General features: G+C 42.8%; 1 protein-coding gene across 1 annotated transcript in view; it reads left to right on the top strand.

Moving 5' to 3' along the window:
* Positions 1-19790, top strand: part of LOC131709430 (pyruvate carboxylase, mitochondrial-like) — a 105899-nt gene that overhangs the window by 13707 nt on the left and 72402 nt on the right. The window contains exon 9 of the mRNA XM_059011965.1: positions 6759-6941. Within this exon, the coding sequence (XP_058867948.1) occupies positions 6759-6941 (183 nt within the window). The remainder of the gene's footprint in view (positions 1-6758; positions 6942-19790) is intronic.

Genomic DNA, 19790 nt, shown 5'->3' with positions numbered 1-19790 from the left:
TGTCTTTTTAAGCATTGTGTTTTTAGTTTATTTCCTCCCCCCAGTCTTCCCTGGTAATTTTCTGATTTTTAAGCAGCTTCATTTCAAACGGTTTGTTCTTCTGTGTCTCCCTGAAGCCCACATTAGAAGGATGTAAATTGACTTGTAAACGCAAGCAGCTCAATATCATAATTGTTGCCAGCCCGGTCTCCCTGCGTTCGCTGAAATGTTTAGTTTCACAGTCAATAAGGGTTTCACCCTCTTAATAATGAGTCCTGCCTTTTAAGGCATCTCTGTGCTCTGTGTGTGTGCAACCAAGTATGAGAGCCTCTCTGTGCTGGTGGAGCAGAGAAACGGGCTCTTGCACTCTCTGAACACCCTCCCTCTGTGCTGGTGGAGCAGAGAAGGAGGCTGTTAAACTCTCTGAACAGCCTCCCTCTGTGCTGCTGGAGCAGAGAGGCTCTATTGTAGAAGATTGTCGTCCTTTTAAATTCAGGAACATTCAGGTGCATAGGTTGGACTGCACTTAACTTTTGCAGGGAGTTTACAAGAGCTAATATTAAATCTGACTTAATAATTGTGTTCTCTTTTTGGTGTCTAGTGGCAGTGCCGCTCCAGTATTAATCACCAAACTTCTGAAATCTGTCACTCTGTTCCCATGGCAACAAGGTTTTTGTCTGGGTACTGAGTGACAGGCAGCAGCAGGGAAGGAAGGCTACGTTTATTAATTTTAAAAAATTGCGTTTATTTGTGCCAGAGATTCATTCCTCGGCGTACTGTAACTTCTGATTTTCTGTGTGATTTTTTTTACATGGAGGGTTTGCATGGTCGCTGGTATGAGAATAAGATTTTAAATACAAGTTGGTGCCCTTTTTTACTTTTGGTAGATATCCTTAATATTAACCTCTCCTGTTCTGTGTGAGGAGAAAACCCTTGATAGAAATTTCTTTATACTTTTTTGTGTGTGAGCCTGCAATGACTGGCTGGGGGCGGGGGGGATCGAACCCACAACCTCCACACAGAACAGCAGCTTTAGGAAAAAAACAAAAACAGCTGCTGCTCAATTTGCAGTTTTGCATTTTGATCAAAATGCTGCACCTCAACTGCTGCTTGTGTTCTAGTATTAAGACTGATTTTTCTTTTGCAGCCCCTCCTTCAGGCGATTCTGTCTCCAGTCTTTTTCGGATCACATCCCCAGCGATCCTGGCTTAAGCAGTAGTTTATGTTTTCTGCCGGATCAGTCCTCGGTTCGAGCACCGTGTCATCGTGTTCTCCGAGGGTCTTTAGTAAGCAAGTGGCTCGTTCAACGACGTTCAGAACTGGAGCGTTGATCCTCGCGAGGTGCTGTGTTTTTAGCACGACTTATTTTTCCTGGCAGAAGAGATTTTAATCTCCAATGTGACTTTCCCTGCTTTAAATAAAGGCTAAAAATCACAACCACGTAGCGCCATTGCGTTTCTTGAATGAAGGATAAGCATGTTTGTCAAGTGTCTGTTTCAGGGATGAAAGGTAAGACTCCTGTTTTGCATGGCGGTTTTGATCCATTCCTGGTTTTGCTATGAGTTTAATTAGACACCACCTGAGTGTTACCTGTGCATTGTGGCTAATCAAGCTGCTAGTAAAACCTGGAATGGGTGAAGCTGCTGTGCAATAGGAGTCTTTCCATCCCGGTGATAAAACCTAATTTTACTTAACGCACGCTCCTTTTTAAGTCGCTCTTGTGAAAATAACTATTTTTCTGTAACTTGGTGTTGCTTGCCTCCTGGTCTCTCTTTTCAGATCAGTACAATACTTTTGTTCAAAGCTTCTGTGTGTGCAAGGATGTGATTGGTTTTTTGGTTACCATGACAGCCAACAAATGTAAGATTTCACAGCTCATCTTGGATTAAACAGCCACACTGCTTCCCTCCCAGTCTTGGCTCTAACCACTAGAGCCACACTGCTTCCCTCCCTCCCAGTCCCTCCTCAGCTCTAACCACTAGAGCCACACTGCTTCCCTCCCTCCCAGTCCCTCCTCAGCTCTAACCACTAGTTGGTGTGAGCAGACTGTAGGGGCAAATCGACCAATCAAATGACAACGCAACAGTCGACCTATGAAACTGGTGGTCGAGTAATCTCGTGTCTCGCGATGGTGAAGTAAATGGTTTTGATTTGGAATCAGTGTTCGGTGTTTTATGCACGGGTGACATTTGTACACAGGATGAGAGGTACTGGAATTTTGGCAAACGCTTCACTGTGATTGGTTGATTTTTCTGTAAGCTTCTCCTCTTCCCCCCCCCCCCCCCCCAAGAATTTAATTGTTCAGTGACGTTCATAAACTCCGCTGGCACAGCTGAACACAGACCTTGTCAATTCCGAGAATTGCATTCCGATCATTGGAATATCACTAGACACTTAAACTCAGCAAGTCAAAGTCGAGACAAGGACACTAAATCCGGACAACGTAATGAATTATGGATTTTTTTTTTTTTTTTTAACAAGGTTGATTTTGTGCCTGTTCATGCGATGCAACGCTGCTCTGTTAACCCCCCCCCCCCCAGGGCTGTCAGCAAGGAGGGAGGGGGGAGGATCGGCAATACACTCCATTCATAGATAGGTTTGCAGTCTCCTGGATACCCACTGTAGCTCGCTGACAGACTGGCCCACTGAGACCAGCGACTGTCAGACAGGCTGCGATAGCCGCATAGTAGAGCATAAAAAAAATAACCATTGGTTTTCCCTTTGTAAAAGCATAGGCAAGCATTGTGTGTGTGTGTGTGTGTGTGTATGTGTATATATGTATGTGTGTATATATGTGTGTGTGTGTGTGTGTGGTGTGTGTGTAATATATATATATATATATATATATAATATATATATATAATATATATATATATATATATATATATACAAATAAGAATTGTCGCCAAGCATATTTCAACTGTTAACTCGTAACATGTGTCATTTGAATGCATTAAGTTTTGTTTTAGTAATTCTAAAGTTAAGAGTAGGATTTGCAGCATTGACCAATGATCCTCTCTCTAATGCCTCACTGGAGTCATTTTTAAATGGCTCCCTTTTGATCTGGACTGAGCTTTTCATCCAATACCTGCCTATATATTAAGTGATCATTTAAGCAGACGCTTATCCAAAGCGACCTGGAGACTAGGGGGTGACCTATGCGTCAACCTACGAGTCTCTTCCAATAGGACCTCGTTTGTTTTACGTCTCATCCGAAGGACGGAGCACAAGGAGGTTCAGTGCCTTGCTCAGGGTCGCACACACACAGGGAGTCGGTGGCTGAGCCGGGATTTGAACCTCCTGGTATCGAGACCCCTTTCTCTAACCGCTGCACCACCAAGCATCCATTTTTATTGCTAATTTCTCTCCTGCACTTGTTTCCTCTTTATTGAAACTGGAAACAGGCAGTATTTACCAATTTATTCTACTTCTTATTGAATCCCAGGTGCGATTTGATTTATTCTTTCACACTACTTTTGCATCCATATTCCATGAGAGCTTTTCTTTTTAAACAACTTCAGTCTTGGGTCTGTTTAGGATTGCGAGAAGTAATAAAAAGATCTTGTTTTAAAGACACTGCTCAAGTTAAATGGACGCCAAGTAGGGAAAAATGAAAACGCAATGCTCTTTCTATTCGATTAGCTATCCTGGGGCGATAGCGTGTCGTCTGATTTTGTGTTTTGTCCTCCCCTTTTCATTTCGAACGCAATCTATTGTCTGTTGGGACTGACGAGAGAGGGAGGCTCAGTCGCTTGCTTTTTAATGAGTTGGTTGCTACCCAGAACAATGGATTTTTTTTGTTGAATTCTTCTCTCACTCCTTGCTGCTCAGCTCAGGAGTGGTGTGTGGTTTTTGAATAGATAGATGCAGACACGAAAGCATATGGAAGATGTGTATTGCAACTGCAGATCACGAAACTACAAAGCTGACTGGGTAGAATTCATGTTTTTTTTTAATCTTGTGTGTGTAAACCATTTATTTTCTAAACCATTAAATACCCAGTAAAAATGAATCTGTACTGGTTCCTTAGTGTTGCTCCCACCCTGCAATCTGAATTCAAAGATTGTGTCCGGGTGGGGAGACAGGATCTCTCGCCCTCTAACAAGCACTTTTCATCTGCTCTCCTTCCTGTGCCATTGAGGCTTCCCATTCCATCCGTTTCCATGGAGACAGGGGCTGGTGCGCAGCGCGGTCTTGCTCGCAGTCCGCGGGAGCCTCTGTGAAGAGACTCTGTGCTTTTTGTGTGTCTGCAATTGAGCCATCGCTGTACCGCTCCTGCTGTGTGAAGGATTTCCCTGCGATAGGAAGCTGTACAATACAGATCACAATCTGCAGGTCGTGATACGAGAAGCATCACTGTACGTGTGGTGGACCAGATTAGCATAGTAATTTATATATTCATATAATATATACATTTACACACTGATGTGCAAAACTCTTAGTCAGGAGTTTATTGATTTTTGTTATGAGCTTCAATTTACTCAAAGCCTCCACTAGTGTTTTCCACTAATTTTTATAACAACCTTTTATTAATACAACTTAGTTTGGGTGAGAAGAGGACCAAGCTTTGTCATTTTTTAGCAGTCTAATTCACATTGATCAGAATCTTCAGAAACTTGTGATCACAACTCCAAGTAAACTATACATGAGCAGCTTATATGAAGTGTTGTAGTATAGAATCCAACGCATTTCCACTGTGCTCCTCAAGCCGTGTGCAGCTTAACACAGCCTCTCGTGCTCTCGCTGATTTGAAAAGGGTTCTGGCTGTCTGTGTAGTGACTTGAAGGACCCTGGAGTGCACTGTGTAATGGGATCAGTGTCTTTGTGCTTCTCCTGTTTTCTCACTACTCAAGAGAATTGGATACCCAAGGACCACAGCAATGCTCGGTACCCTCTTATTTGTGCATTTTCTTTTCAGATTCCTTGATCATGTGTTATACGCCTATGTGCCTCTGTTACATAGATAGATGTCTCTGTCTCTCTGCTGTTACGCAAGCCAGGTGTATATTGAGGCTTGGTGGGCTACTGGTTAAAGGGGCTTCTTACTGGGAGGTTCCCAGTTCAATCCCAGCGCAGCCATGGACTCCACATGTGTGTCACTCTGAGCAAGTCACTTCACCACCTGGTACTCCGTCCTTCGAATGAGACGTGAAACAAACAAGGTCCTATTGGAAGTGACTCCGCAGCAGTTGTTGATGCAGTTCACCCCCTAGTCTCTGTAGCTTTGGCTAAAAGCGTCTGCTAGATGACTCATTTTATTAATAACGTATCGTGCAGGTTTAGGGTGTTCTGTTAAATCTGAGGCACTGTGCATCAGAGTGCACTGTGCTTTTGTACCTGCAAGAAATGGGCAACCAAAATGATCAGTTGTGCCCCTCTTGCCTGGTTTTTAATGGGACACCCCCTGTAGAAGCGGCATCTCCCAATCTTTGCAGTCAATCCTAAAAATTGACGCATCTAAATTTTGCTGTGTCGTTTTATTCAGACTGTGTGGCAGGGCTGGAAATAAGACTCCTATTGCACAGCAGTTTGATCCATTCCTGGTTTTACTATGGGTTCAAGAGCTTATTACCTCTATACTGTGGCTAATCAAGCTCACAGTAAAAAACTGGAATGGGTAAAACTGCTATTTGCACAAGTTTAAAATGAAAGTTTGATATACAGCCAGATATATCCATCATTGGGGTAGCCCTCGATTTTCTGATTTCTCAATAACTGGTGCTAAAGAATTCCCCGACCCAAGCCACAGTGTGTAGGCAACAAGCTCAGGTGTGTGGCCATAAACTCCTAACGGCCAGACGCTGGCTCTCTGATTCAGCCCTGGGAGTGAGGCGTCTTTGCACGTTCAGTTCAGCTTCATGACATCTTTATAGCTGAACCTGCAAAGCATGTTGCTGGGGGGCTAGTCTGCTCCCCGCTGAGCTGCCAGAACACAGCACAGTATATTTTAAAGGCTCTGCAACTCGAACAGAGCAAGAAATAAAGACCACAGACCTTACCTGCAGCCCAGGTCTTCATTGGATGTTTATCCAAAGCGCTGACCTCAATAATTCTGCGCCGCTTCATTCAGAGTGGCATAAATTAGCATTTAATCTGATGTGCAATTAATGGTTTGCTGAATGAGTTGCATGCCTATAGAAATCCCATGCGTGTATGAATCTGTCTATCATTAATTAGCCTGCTGTTTTGAGCTCATATTTCATGTGTGTTTGAGACGTTGTAGAGTTTCCTGCTCCAGTAAACAGACCTACAGAGACTGGTATGTCGTGTTACTGATGTTATTCTAGAAGCTATCCACGCTGCCTGCATTTGTGCATTTAAACCACAAGATTGCATTAACAAGATGTTTTCAAAGTGTGGTCATGTCAAAAATCTATATAAATACAAAAATATATGTAGACACTAAGATAATTTGTACTTGCGTGTATGATGTAAGGGAGTTTCAGTGTAATGGGAGCAGATGGCCCCCAGTGGAGTGTTTTTAAACACTGGTTTTGCTGTCACTGTCTGATTTAAGGAGGCTTGGGGGTCCAGTGCTTAAAGGGGGCTTGATACCAGAAGGCTAGCTCAGCCACTGACTCACTGTGCGAGACCCTGAGCAAGTCACTTCACCTCCTTGTGCTCCGTCCTTCGGATGAGACGTCAAACAAACTAGGTCCTATTGGAAGCGACTCTGCAGCATTTGATGATGATGCATAGTTCACCCCCCTAGTCTCCCAAGTTTCTTTTGAACAAGTGTCCCCCCCCCAAATAATGATCATCTTCTCCTCCTTCTCCAGGTTTTCCGTAGCGGTGAGGGGATGGGCATCAGACTGGACAGTGCCTCTGCCTTCCAGGGAGCGGTCATCTCTCCGCACTACGACTCCCTGCTGGTCAAGGTCATCGCCCACGGCAAGGACCACCAGACGGCCGCCAGCAAAATGAGCCGCGCGCTGGCGGAGTTCCGAATCCGCGGCGTCAAGGTAGGAACCCGTTGTGCCTTTTTAATATTTCTCCAACCTGCTGCGCGCGAAGTCTGTCCCTGCTAGTGCAGTCGTCGCTGTTCTTAGACCTCCTGCGGAGAACAGCGATCCTCACAAACCCGAGCAGCTGTTGCAGTTTGAATGGTCAGTTAGCCTCGATCTGCACCAAGGATCCTCACCTGGGAGAGATCTGGACAATAGTGGCTTTTTTTCTTTTGTGCAGCCTTGGAAGTCCAGTTGACCTCCTTTTGAGTAAGCAACAACGCTCTTCAGCTTGTGAGCGTGCTTTTGAATAGTCGAAGCGAGACCTTTTTTTTTCTTGGTTGTATAGTCCATGCCTTTTTTGTTGCAGTTTTAATTTTTTAGGGGGTCAACTTAATGTTTTGCCACGGTCTGTGATCGCATGACCGCTGCCTCTGTTTTTTGTCGTTTTTGCTCCGTGCTGTTAAAGATAATGGCATTGATTGGAAACTTCAGCCAATCCCATATGGACATCTCTCTGCACTGAAGTGAATTTTTTTGCTGTGGTCTGACAATCGCTTAACGGTTGCCATGATCACTGTAGTAATTTTTTTAAAGAGCATAGATTTGTACAAATTACCCCCCCCCCCCCCCCCCCCCCCCCTTCGCTAGTTTTATCCCTGTCTTTAAACGAGAGCCCATGGCGGATATTTTAAAATCATACTGTGGTAAAGACAAACCTGCCAGGTGAAATGGATTTTTCAAAATTCAGTGATGCTATGGGATTGATTCAGCAGTTTATTTATTTTTACAACCTGAAAGAGCTTCTTGTCGAGTGGGCTTTTAAACCCAGCACGCTCTAAAGAGTATGCTAATGTTATCGTGATGAGCTGTTCTGGTAAAAAGGTCATGTTTTCTCCTGCTGCTGCTGTTTTTAGCTTCAGTGAACCTGTCGTATTTTGTTTTAACCTGGTATATATTTGCAATGGATAACGCCCCCTGGTCATCGTTTTAAGCTCTAATCAAACAAAGGAGGATGGGCAGCCCTGCTTTGGCAGTATCCATTAGTTCCTTCACACTGACCGTGCAAACAGCCTAGCGATTTTGGGCTGCGACTGATGTAACCTCCATAGCCATTCCAAGCACCTTTTCGATGGGGGTCTTTTTATAAGAGACTGGAAGGCAAACTATCAGACTTCCTTTTTGTGTGCTCATGGTCTTTTTGCAGATCTTTCTAGGATGTGAGAGGTTTAAGACAGACTAACGCAGAGGAAGTTGCCTCTCGCAATCAGCCCGGCTGTAAATAACAGGGTCGCTCGCAGGGTATAAAACACACGACTTGATGAGCTGCTGTGTTTGTTTTGGAAGAAGCGGCTTGCTGTCTCCTTCCGATGCGAGAAACCAGCGTCTTTTTTTAATAAACTTTGAAACCAATCATTTTGGGTAGGTTTTCTTTAGTACAGGATAAGCGTGTATCTGAAGGCCACAGTAATAGACAGCAAGTTTAGTCAAACGAGGCTGCAGCACGTTTTAAAGGTTAGAGGTGCGACACATCGCGACATGCAGGTGGCAATACGATGTCTATCCCAATTTACATGCAAGTCAAAGTACCACATTTATTTGATCAGTGTGTTAAAATGTGAACTTCAGTATTGCTGTGCTTCTCTATATAGAATAAGATGTGCTGGTTTGGTGGTGCAGTTTAACTGCCTTATTTCTGCACCAGTCATCGTCAAACTTGGAGGCTTCTGTAGACGTTTCAGATTGCATTTGGCTGTAACCCGATACTCCTATTTCAGCCAGATATTTCTGAACTTGCAGATCCTGTGTTAATTATGTGATTATGAATCTCTTCCCAGTGCATGTGCTGGCTTTTAAAAAAAAAATTGGCAGTCCGCGCACGTGTAATTCAGCCTGTCAATCCCTGATTTTTAGAATTGAATTACATCAATGCAGGCTGGAGAACCACGCACTGACCAGCAATAAAATAATTAGGAACGAATCATGTCGTGCTGGAGTGGTGAAGCTAGGGTAGTAATTTTTATTGAGATCCTGTCTTTTTAATTGTGTGTTTCTTGAATATTTCTCGACCTGTCATGACCAGACGCGATTAATCACGCTAAATATTGGTGCAGCGCACGGAGTTGTGTGCAGATGTGCAGCCTGGATTGTGAAAGGCCTGATCCGAGAGAGGAAATCGGAAGAGCTTTTATGTTACGCAGGAGTGTCGGAGTCCTGTCCTGACTTGCACTTCTTGCTTTCAGAGAGCCGTGAGAATCGCAGCTGAAACGCAGAACAAGCAGAATTTGACACAGGACTGTAGGTTCTGTTTTCTGTGCGTCTCGAGTGAAATGTGTGTTATTGATTTTGCCTTTTCTCCCATCAAATCGGCAGACTGCTATCGATGCCTGTACAGAATTTACAGCAGCGCACGTTGTGTGCAGCACCTAACTTTTAAAGCGTCCATTGAAATTGAAAACCAGATAACTGCGTCCCCTTTTAGAGGAAAGGGTCCCGAGAGAAGCAATAACGGTTCCTCAGGGAAGTCAGTTTTGCCTGTCTCCCTGTCCCTATTATTATTATTATTATTATTATTATTATTATTATTATTATTATTATTATTATTATTATTATTATTATTAATAAAATAATTAAATAAAAATATTATTAAATAATAAAAATAATAAAAAAAAATTTACTGGAAGGGAACCCTTCAGAGTCAGCTGGCTGTTCGATTGAAAAGTTGAGGGGTTTTCTCCCCTGGTAGACACGACCCCGTCATGTGCAGGGGGAGTCCTACAGTCAGGGGAGCACTGGGGTCCCGGAAAGTCTCCCCTGGTAAAGCCAGGACTGCTTGGTGGGTCTGTCGGGGGAACGCAGGGGTCCCAGAGTGTCTTGGATCATCTCGGTACTTGTTGCGCTCGCAGTAGCGCAGGCAAGCTTGTGGAAGTCCCGTGCATTGGACTGTAGAAACCAGTTCTGAGAGGCAGCATTTCATCACAATGCTCCTATTTGTTAACACTGCATTCCCCTCCCATGTGATACAAAGAGGAATATCACAGCAGATGGCAACACTTGATCCCAGCTGGAGCATTTTAACAGCCTTGTTCAAAGGCAAGCCAGTTTAGCTGGTGTCGGAACAAGGCAGAGAGAGGGAGATCGTGACTCATTCCTTTCAACGCATGGCTGGGATTCAGGCTCGTCACAGACAGATGGATCTGCGTTTGCAGAATTAGTCATCTTTGTTTTTTAGATGTACGCTTGACCGCTCCATTTTTTTCTTTTGAGGTTTCAGTCTCTGGGGATCACTTTGTGTTCTAGTGGGGTCAAAACATAATCATAATGTACGAACGAGAGGAGGCCATTCAGCCCATCCTAAGCTCATCCGGTTCCTAGCAGCTGATCTCAGAATGGTCAAGTCTGGTCTCAAGGTCCAAGGGGCAGGCGTGTCCCACAAACGAGGCTAACGTTGTTTTGCAATGAGCTGCACGAAACAGGGTTTAAAATGTACCGACCCCAGGTTTGGATCCAGTCGTCCAAATTGGCCTCCTCATGATGCTTGAGTCGCTCCTCAAACGTATTAGTTTGAACAAGCAATTCCTTGTGTAGCTTAAGGGGGTCAAAGTATCCAAGTGTTTCTGTTTCAACAGCATGACTTGGTAGCTCATTCTTCACCCTCACCACTCTGTGTGAATAAGTGTGTCCTCTGGTCCTGGCTTCTGCAGAGTAATGTTTTTGGGTTAATGATGTCGACTCCTCCTAAAATTTTATTGACTTCAGTCATGTCCCCTTTTGATTTCTTTCTTCCAGGTCTAAATAGTCTGTGCTTTCAGCCTTATCCATCCTAATCTACAATAAAGAATAGGTATTTGCTCTAGTGTTTTAGACCCAGCTTTCAGTATTGTGGTGATCCCTATGGTCCCTCGCACTAGAGATCAATGCAAAGTCCTCAATTATTATTATTATTTATTATTATTATTCATTTTTTAGCAGACGCCCTTATCCAGGGCGACTTACAATCGTAAGCAAATACATTTCAAGTGTTACAATACAAGTAATACAATAAGAGCAAGAAATACAATAACTTTTGTTCAAGCAAAGTACAAGTGTGACAAACCACAATTCAATAATACAGCAGATAATAGTGATAGTTACATCAGGATGTGATTAAATACAAAGTACTACAGGTTAAACACTTGGCAGATTACAATATTCTGAAGTACAGGATTAAATGAAGTAAAATAGGGGGCAGATAAGAGCAAAATAAAGCACATTTACATGAAGGGTGATACAAACAGAAGTTCTACAGGTGCTGTTTGAAGAGGTGAGCAAGCATGTGTTTTTGCTTGTCAATTTTAACAATTAAGATCTCCACAATTTTTATATGTATTTGTATCTAGCAGTACTGAAAATATAAAATCCTTGAACTAGAACTCTTTCTCAATGCACGCCTACTGCAAACAGTTTATGTATTATCGTTGCCTGGGCAAGCGTGTCAAATAATATTGACAAAGGTCCCTCTGTAAATTTCATAAACTATTTTATAGAATGTCAGGGGGAAAAATCTCGCTCTCTCAAATTCAAATTGGCTTTATTGGCATGACAAATTACATACATGGCATAACCGACTAGTATTAAAATAGATTTGTCTTTATATATTTTAACCAGTATCTCTCCTTCCTCTTTTAAACAGAACCCTCCCTGTATATTAAAATATTAAACAGAATCTCTCCTCTCTCTCCTCTCTCCCCTCTCTCCCCTCTCCTCTCTCTCTCTCTCTCTCTCTCCTCTCTCTCAAAAAAACAGATGCTCCAATGCATTTCAATGAGTTGTTTTGCATTTAATCTCGCACGCTTTTCAATTCTTCCTCCTCCAATCACTCTCACGGTTATAAAAACAAGCTCTTGTTGCTTCACAACTGTGTAAATAGACTTCTTTACAAATCCAGTTCATCTAAACTGCCTGCCTACGATTCCTTCCTCTTCGCTTAGCAAGCACCTCTCCAGAAAGCATGGCTTCTACTGCAGCGTCTTTTCAAATGGGGCTCGCAGCCCCTAGATGAAAACGCAGCCCTGAAACGTATGCATAACGTTTTTGAATTGCCCTGCTAAAAGGATTAATGTATCAAGCAATCTAGACAGGGGAAGCTCACTGCTATTTAAATCTAACCAAGGCTATTAAAATCAATCCTTTTATTAGTGCTTGCAATATTATCTCCTTTAAGTGGTGTTATCGCATGCGGGTTACACTACACTCACACTGAAATAGAAACCATTTGTGGTTAAGTTTTGTCATTAAGACAGATTTGAGGAATACAGAAATTATGAAGTTGATTTGACACATGACCAAATTACTGCGTATTGATTTTCAGTTCAGGAGGTGAAGGCTGGATGTTGCAGCCACTAGAGGGTGCTAATCAAAGGATAATGATGAAGGATAATTTAATATTAAAGGCTGCCCATGCTGGTTTTGTTTTACTATTTTTTTGTAAAGAAGTTTTAGAAATGTGGTTTGCGTTTTAATATTACCAAGGTCAAGGATCTGCCGTTTTGGTAGAATTGTGTGTTAAGTATATCGTACCCTCGCGTGCCACCCTTTTAATGGCTTCAAAGTCCCAAGACGCCACTGGCAATATATCTATATACTATTGTAGATGTTTTAATGATTCATAGCCCACGCCATCCCCAAAGCAGAGGTGAGAATAAATCATGTGAAAGATATTGCTGCCTTTTTTTATATTTTATAGCTGGCTTTAAGACAACAGGCACGCACTGTGACAACCTAATGATGGTACTTAAGCTGTGGACTAGAATTGGTGCCACTTACAGGGGTACTTATTCGCTGGGGGAATACAGACGCACAGTCGCTATCTGCTTCAATCAGATTTGGTTTCTATGCAGTTAATTATATAGCAACTGTCAGGTTTTTCTATAATGCGTTCTGATACCTTGACACTGGAGTTTTTAAAATGTAGTGGTGTGTTAGTTTCACTGTGCCTGCAGTTAACCCAGAACTTGGGGGGCTGGTGGGGGGGGGGGGTAGTGTTTGGAACTTCGGTTGCCGCAAGCCTCTGCAGCTGTCAACTTCCCCTAATCGCTACTTTTTATTGCATTGAGTGTCGCTTTTTATTTATTCTGGTCATGCGATTTGTTTCAGAATTGTCGTTGTAGATAAATCTGCAGCCTTCTGCTACCTGTGCTTTAGGTCACGCGTTTTGATTGCTGCCAGACTGCGTGTGTGTGTGTTTTAAAAAAAAATAAATGCTAGATCATAGCAGGGAGTTTAGAATGAGAATTAATCTCCTGTATAGAATTTAGAGTATTCAGAGATTCTGAATTCTATAATAAGAGCAAAGATCTTCAAAACAGAGGGGCTGATGATGGTATTGCCGATTTTAGAAAGGGAGGGGTGGGGCTAAGGATGTGATTCTTTTTAATTGCTGCAAATGGGATTATAAATTTACTGTCATTTCTCTCTCAAATGTGTTTGTTGGCATGACTATTAAAAGTATTGTCAAAGTTATAACAATACAACAATTAACTGGTGTATATATGATTTAAACATTAGATTCCCCTCTCTCCTTCTCCTTCTCCTTCCCTCATTTTATTTATTTTTAATTCTACATTTGATCACACCGCACCTACAAAAATATTTCTCGTTTTTACAGCCCACAAAAGTGTCCAAGGGCATTTTGAAATGATCTACAATTCTAGTCTTGCCTCCCCCCCTGGCCAGCTATCCAGCAAAGACTTCTAAAACATAAATTGCATTAATTAGCTTTTTTTTTTTTACATGGGCAGGAAATCAAAGTAAGCCGGATCAAGCCCTTGATTCCTATTCGCCTGCCTTTTAAAAAGAGGAACTGGATTATCAAAGACGTTTCAGATGCAGTTAGGCTTATTAATGGCCCCTGCTAGCGATCTGTGATCGCTCTGCTGTGTGGGGAGGGAGGGAAGACAGCTGCTGCTGGCTCAGTGGGTTTGGTTCAGTATCTTGCAGTTGCAAGAACATTTCAAAACAAGTAGGGGTACATGGCTGGAGCCTGGTTCAGTATCTTGCAGTTTTAACATCAAATTGTTTCAATAACACTTCATTGAGGGGAGCTCTGAACCCCAGGACTGGGTGCAGCAGCAGCAGCAGGGCTAGTGCGAGTTTCTAACCCTGCTCAAACTCCTGGCTCCTGATCATTTCAATATTAATAATAATAATACTAGACTTCATTGAGGGGAGCTCTGAACCCCAGGACTGGGTGCAGCAGCAGCAGGGCTAGTGTGTTTCTAACCCTGCTCAAACTCCTGGCTCCTGATCATTTCAATATTAATAATAATAATACTAGACTTCATTGAGGGGAGCTCTGAACCCCAGGACTGGGTGCAGCAGCAGCAGGGCTAGTGTGAGTTTCTAACCCTGCTCAAACTCCTTGGACATGCTGGAGGCTTCAGAGTACTGGCCCTGCATGCTTAAATAAAATAAGAAGCCTGGACTCGCATGGAGATTAAGCTTGCAGTATGCATGCTTGGTTATGACAAATGTGTTGTACTCCTGAAAATGAATTTCTTCTGAAGGAGGAAAGAGTTTAATAAACATGCCAAATTATCCCAGCGTTTTTAAATGATCACGTTCTGTCCGTTTTAAGAATTGTGTGTAAATGGAGTTTTACATTTAGATAGGCTCTGGTGCTTCTGTTTAGTGGCCTAAATTAAATTTTGTATTGTTCCGCATCAATATCAAGAACCGTGTTTTTTTTTCTTGTTTATAAATTCAAACTTTCCCCTCTTTCGATTTTGACATTTTCAATAAGCTGTCGCGTTAACCGTGCGTTGCTCTGTTCAGAGTTGACCTTGCTTGATTTGATTTAAAAGCTTAAATACATTTGCATCCCATCAATTTTAGATTATTTTGCTTCAGGCATTTTTTTTTTTTTTTTTTTTTGATCCTTCCATTTAGTAATCTGTTTTGGTCTCAAAAGCTAGTCGTGATCAAACTATGCAATGGGAGTCTTGTTCCCATCCCTGGGATGGGTTTAGTGCTTTAGTGCCGTTTTTGTTTATTTCCCCCACTCTGACCTCTGATCCTTGTTTGACCCTCGTGGATTTGCAGAGTTGTGAGGCTGCAGTGCTAAGCTGCCTCTGTGCGAGTTCAGACTCCTCTCTGTGTAAAAGCATGGAGAGGCCCTGAAGCGTGCTCAAAGATTCAACCCCAGGCTCTCCTTTTTTTTTTCTTTCTCTGTCTCGTCTCCTGACTTGTGGCCCCAACACAGCGGGGACCGGGAGACAGGAAGAAAACCTCCAGCTGCTCTCTCTCGCTTGCTCTCTCTTGTTAAGTCTCCTGCAGGTTAGCAGCTCACTATTTTAATTGGATAATGAATTCCGCGCTCTTGAAAGCTGTCGGATGGAAATCGCTGCAATTTTCATGTCCTCTGGCTAAACTCTGAACGAGTGTCGCCCTAGAATTAGGACTACTGCTGTCATTTTTTTTTTTTAAAAGGCGTTTTTGCTTAATGTATTTCAAACACAAGTATTTAACATGCTAAGGACAAGCAGGGAGGGTGCTGTTCCCTGCAGATGGGTTCATACGCTGGCTTCCACAGTTTCGTGGCTTGCCCTAGATTGCATGAATTGTTACGATGTGTGCTCGGTATAGCTTGTCTGGAGCACTTTCGTCTCCAAGGATTCTGTTCCTAGTAAATGTTTTAATTGAAGGCTGTGTGGTCCAGTGGTTAAAGTCCAGGGCTTGTAACCAGAAGGTCACGGGTTCAAATCCCACCTCTGCCACTGACTGACTCCCTGTGTGTGTGACCCTGAGCAAGTCACTTAACCTCCTTGTGCTCCGTCCTGCGGATGAGATGTTAAATCAACGTCCGTCCCCCACTCAAATCCTCTGTTTTGTTTTCTTTTTCCCTTGTGTTGGTTTGCCTTGGCTTTTTTCTTCTGGTGAAGGTCTGCACGGGTTAATAAAGTTCTTCTCTGTGTGTATGACCCCCTCCAACCTAGGGAAAGTCATAATATTATAGCAGGATGTAACATTTACGGTGAACGAAAACCAGTGTCTGGTCAATTAGATCCGAAACATTAATAGAGGGTTAACTTGTAGAAATGAGCTACAACTGGAAATCAGACTCCCGTTGCATAGCAGTTTGATCCATTCCTAGTTTTACTTGGAATTTACCAAGATGCACCTGAGCTTGTTACCTAGCCACTGTGGCAAATAAAACTGGTAGTAAAACCTGGAATGGGTGAAACTGCTGTGCAACAGGAGTCTTATTGCCATCCCTGATTTTAGCCTCTGTTCTGTCCGCTTTTAAATGTTTGCAATTGTCCCAAACGGTTCCAATTGAAATTACTGTGTCTTAAGGTGCTAAACTAAGCTTGTAGTAAAACCTGGAATGGGTGAGATTGCTAAGGAGTCGGAGTTTTATTTCCCATCTGCATGCAAGTAAGGGCATGCATGATGCTAAATATTTTATCCAAAATAAGTTCTTTTGAATTTTTTGCATGGATTTCAGCTTGAGATGTTCTTCACATAGATTTGCTTTTTAAAATGCATTTTATATATGTGCCATCCAGATAGCTGTGCTTTTTATTAAGATCAATTTTAATAGCCGTATGATAAATGTAACTAAGCAGGCATACAACCTTTTTTTTAACTCTTAAAAGTAACAAGGCTTGAATTAGATAGTTTTGTAATAATGATTAACCTGGTAACACTTAGATGGAGGTCAGATCTAAATGTTTTTATGTGAATTGTCACAATATGCTTTAACGCAAGTGTTTTTTTTTTCCATTCGCAATCAAAGCTGTATTGCCCATTTGCAGCAAACGTTTCTGTGTGATTTAACAAGTTGTATAGATGCTAACCAGTCCTGACACTGCTTCTGCTGTTACTCCTTAGCTTTCTTAGCAGATCACGAATTAAGGAGAGATTATTATCCTGAAAAGCACCTCCTTTTTTTTTTTTTTTTTTGAAGCTGCTGTGCCGTCTCCCTGCAGTTTCTCTGGCTGTTCCACTGATATATGTTTTGACAGGTCATAGAATTTAAAATGCAAAGCTGTTGGAAGTCAGGGCTCTGTTTTTTTTTTTTCCCCCCTATTTAAAATTCATCTCTAACCCTTGGAGCTTGTGACTGGGAGCTAGATTTGAATACACAACTGCAGTTTGCAGAGATGTGAAGACTCCTATTGCATAGCGGTTTGAGCCATTCCTGGTTTTACTAGGAATTTTACCAAGACTCACCTGAGCGTGTCACCTGCACACTGGCTAATCAAGCTTGTAGTAGTAAAACCTGGAATGGGTAAAACTGCTATGCAATAAGTCTTATTTCCATCCCTGCAGCCTGCGGCTGTGTATTCAAATCTAGCTTGATCTCCTATGTCCGGGTCCCATCCTCTAACCGCTAGGCTACACTGTCCCCAGATCAGTCAGAGTGGGTCACTGAGCTGTGTGAACTGTGTAAACTCTGGACTGCTCAATCGCAGATGCAGTGCTAAAGCCTGGGGGCAATGTCCTTTCAACCACCTATTTATTTATAATAAAAAAAGATAATAAAACGACTAAGCCATACAACAAAGAGAAATTTGCTAGTGTATTTTAATGTCGCTCTCTCTGATCGTTCTAGGCTCCCGGTGTTTGCAATGTAGTTTCTTTTGTTGGCTGTCTCAACCTTTCCTTAAACCGAAACTGACTCCAGACCGCTCGCCTGGAGGAGGAGAGAATTCTGCTGTGAACAGGTCTTTCTGTGATCGCTTTTATATCCTGGAAAACATCCCCTGTGTTTTTATAGTGTGTTCTGCAAGCAATTTTTTTTTTGGATCCCTGACCATTAAGCGATTGTCTGTCTGTCTGTCACTTACATGGTCAATACTCGGGCTGCAATGATGCACTGATGACTATGCAGGTCCCAATACGATATTTATCACGATACATTCGACTGACCCCTTTTTTTTGTATGATGCACGACATCAAATGGTCATAATTTGTCAGCCGTTTTGACAAGAGAATTCATTCAAGAACCACTTGAAGATCTGCAAGGAGCTGTACTGTCTGTCTCGAAAATCCCCGTGCCAACGATACACGCCTCCTATTGAGATGCAGTTTATATCCTGTAAAGAAAGCCTCGCGATTTTAAAGGTGAATCGTTGCATACCTAGCCAGCACGGTAACTGGCTTGACTTTTTTGCACCAAACTTTGTCACATACTCCTAGCCTCCTATAGCAGATTGGGATGGGCTGTAATCTGATACCTGGATTAAACCACAGCTGGATTGTGTTTTTAGAGCATTTTGCAGCGCTGAGAATCCAGGATTTTTCCAGGTGCTGTAAGAGAAACCAGAGTTTTTTTTGCAGTCGGTTGATCATATCCATTTGGCTTTTACTAAACATAGATTACAAATCAATTTGATCTGCTTCTAGCGTTCTACCGCTGTCTGTCTCTTCCCTGCAGTCAAAGATGACAAACATTAATTTTTTTTTTTCTCATAACTGCAGTGCTCTCCTCATCCAACCCTGTGTTTGCAATGCAAGGATCAGCAAATAACAAAAGCACGGTTTGTTTAGTTTGAGAGACCCTGTGGAGTTTACTTAAGCTGTGGAACTGACAAAAGCGTGCCGCGGGTTATGAATCCGACAGATCACCGAGCCTGGATGAAGATGTTCCAGCACCGCCTGCCAGGGTTTTAGAACCTGGAGGCTTCGGTAAGCCAAGGGGAGTGTTAAGCTTATTCGTTTCGCTAACCGTTGCACATCAATTTCTTCTATTACTAGAGTGAGCAGCCCCCTTTCTTTCTGAAATGTGCAGAGAGGAAGTATAGTTTTCCCTTGCTGATCATCTCAGCCACTACACGCACCTGCCGACTCCACCTATTTAACATCCGCAAAATACGCCCCTCCATCTCTCTCTGTCACTAATCTCCTGGTTCATGCGCTCATCTTCACCCCCCTCGATTTACTGCAACTCCCTCCTCCTTGGCCTTCCCTTCTACGCCTTCACACCACTACAGCAAATTCAAAACGCCTCTGCCCGTATCATTTTCAACCTCCCCCCTCTCCTCTCATACCTCCCCCTTTCTCCTCCAGCTACACTGGCTCCCTGTTTTTACTATCGCTGCTTATTTGAATTCCTTATTCTAGTCTACAAATCCCTCCACGGTCTCGCCCCACCCTACCTGGCTGCACTTATCACTTCCTATGCTCCCCCCACGTCCCTTACGCTCTCAAACTCTGTTGTCCCTCTCGGTCCCACCCTCGCCCTGTGCCCAATCCCGTTTTCCGTTCCTTCTCCCTCCTGGCTCCCCTTCATTTGGAATAAACTCCCACTCCATATAAAAGTCACCTACACTACGCAGTTTTCGCTCCTCCCTTAAAACACATCTTTTCACCCTAGCCTAACTGCGTGCCCTAGCTCCTAACCCCCGGTCAGGACCCTGCTTGCTTGCTTGCCCAACCCTGCCCTAGCCTCTGTTCTCACAGTAGCACCTCTCTCTACTTCCTCACCCTTGCCCAATAAACATACCTTCTTCCTTCAGCCATTTTCTCTTGATTGTACCGTTTAGTTTAAAAATTAAGCGCCTTGGTTAAAGGTGCTATATAAATAAATAGCTTTCTCTGTCTCTGTCTCTCTGTCTCTCCGTCTCTCTCTGTAGCCAAAATCTTGCAGAAATAGAAGCTCTATAAATCTTTTGAAGACAAAGACTTCTGCTGGAAGTGTCTGTTCTGTTTCTTTAGCACAGAGATGGATAGACTTCTATTGCATAGAAGTTTCACCCATTCCAGGTTTAATACGAGCTTGATTAGCCCCAGTGTGTGTAGGTAACAAGCTCAGGTGTGTCTTCATAGTAAAACCAGTAATGGATCAAACTGCTATGCAATGGGTAGTTCCGTACTGCAGATAAA

The sequence above is a fragment of the Acipenser ruthenus genome, chromosome 43, assembly GCF_902713425.1.
Source record: "Acipenser ruthenus chromosome 43, fAciRut3.2 maternal haplotype, whole genome shotgun sequence".
Taxonomy (NCBI): domain Eukaryota; kingdom Metazoa; phylum Chordata; class Actinopteri; order Acipenseriformes; family Acipenseridae; genus Acipenser; species Acipenser ruthenus.
Note: the sequence above shows the minus strand (reverse complement) of the source record. Positions and strands in the feature narration are given on the sequence as shown.